Below are 1,023 nucleotides of genomic sequence, written 5' to 3' on the forward strand. Positions count from 1 at the left end.
TTTCTCCATAAATCGTCCTTTAATTAAGAAACATTCAAGACATAAAATTAAGAACATTTTAGATATAGGAAATATCAATCTTACTAGTATCATAATTCTAATTTGCAATCATTAGATTTAATACTTTCAATAATAATTTATTTTTTCTAAACGAGTAACTCTTTTATGAACTCAATGAAACTCATCTGAGTAGAAAATAAGTCGCTCAATCATACAACACATTAGTTAATTTGATAAGACTCATCTAACTAGAAAATAGACAGCTCGATGACACTAATTTTAATTTGCTGAACAAAAGCCATTTTAACAAAAATCAATAACTTGATAACAGTACTCTTAGCTCAATAACGACTCGATTATCATCATACTACAATAAACACGAATCAAGCCCAAACAATCAAATAACAAACAAACCGAGCTCAAACACAAACACAAACACTTGATTTACACAGTGCCGCTCGACTCAGCTCAGTTCGTTTGCACCTCTAACTTTATACAATCTGCATTAATGACAAACACTTCATTGATCTTAACAAATATCAAACAATCTTCCACATTTTTACAGTAAAATAAACTAAAAAAGTAAAAACAGTAGAATGACTTCATTATATAAATTAAACATAGAAAAAAGAAAAAAAAACATACAAGAATTTAATTAAAAATATTCCAACAAACACATAACTACTATCATCTAAACAACCAGATTAAACATAAAATCACTCCTTAATTAAGAACTAAACCAAGCTAATTACTCCCGATCAGTGACTGCGACGATATATAGAATATGCAGAGAGCAGGACAAGAAGAAAAAGAAGAGCCGACGCAATGAGAGAAAGTAAGGTGGAGCTCCCAACATGGCGGCAGAACTCATCAAAAATATTACAAATCTTATTCCACAGCACGTGTGAGTTCCCCTTCAATCCAATATATGCAACACTGCCTGCACTTCCTGTAGCTGCTGCCATGATTCCTCCCATTAACTATAAAAATATCATATAATTCAGCCAATATATCAAAAAAAAA

The 1,023-nt window shown here is 30.9% G+C and overlaps 1 protein-coding gene across 1 annotated transcript; it reads right to left on the reverse strand.

The window, feature by feature from the left end:
* Nucleotides 1-505: 505 nt before the first annotated feature.
* On the reverse strand, nt 506-981 carry LOC110029515 (CASP-like protein 1D1; the record flags this gene model as incomplete). Its single annotated transcript, XM_020731838.1, is given in 1 exon segment — nt 506-981. A coding segment is annotated over 1 exon segment (223 nt), but the record flags the coding sequence as incomplete, so codon positions are not given.
* Nucleotides 982-1,023: the final 42 nt, after the last annotated feature.

The sequence above is a fragment of the Phalaenopsis equestris genome, unplaced genomic scaffold, assembly GCF_001263595.1.
Source record: "Phalaenopsis equestris unplaced genomic scaffold, ASM126359v1 Scaffold000583, whole genome shotgun sequence".
Lineage (NCBI taxonomy): Eukaryota > Viridiplantae > Streptophyta > Magnoliopsida > Asparagales > Orchidaceae > Phalaenopsis > Phalaenopsis equestris.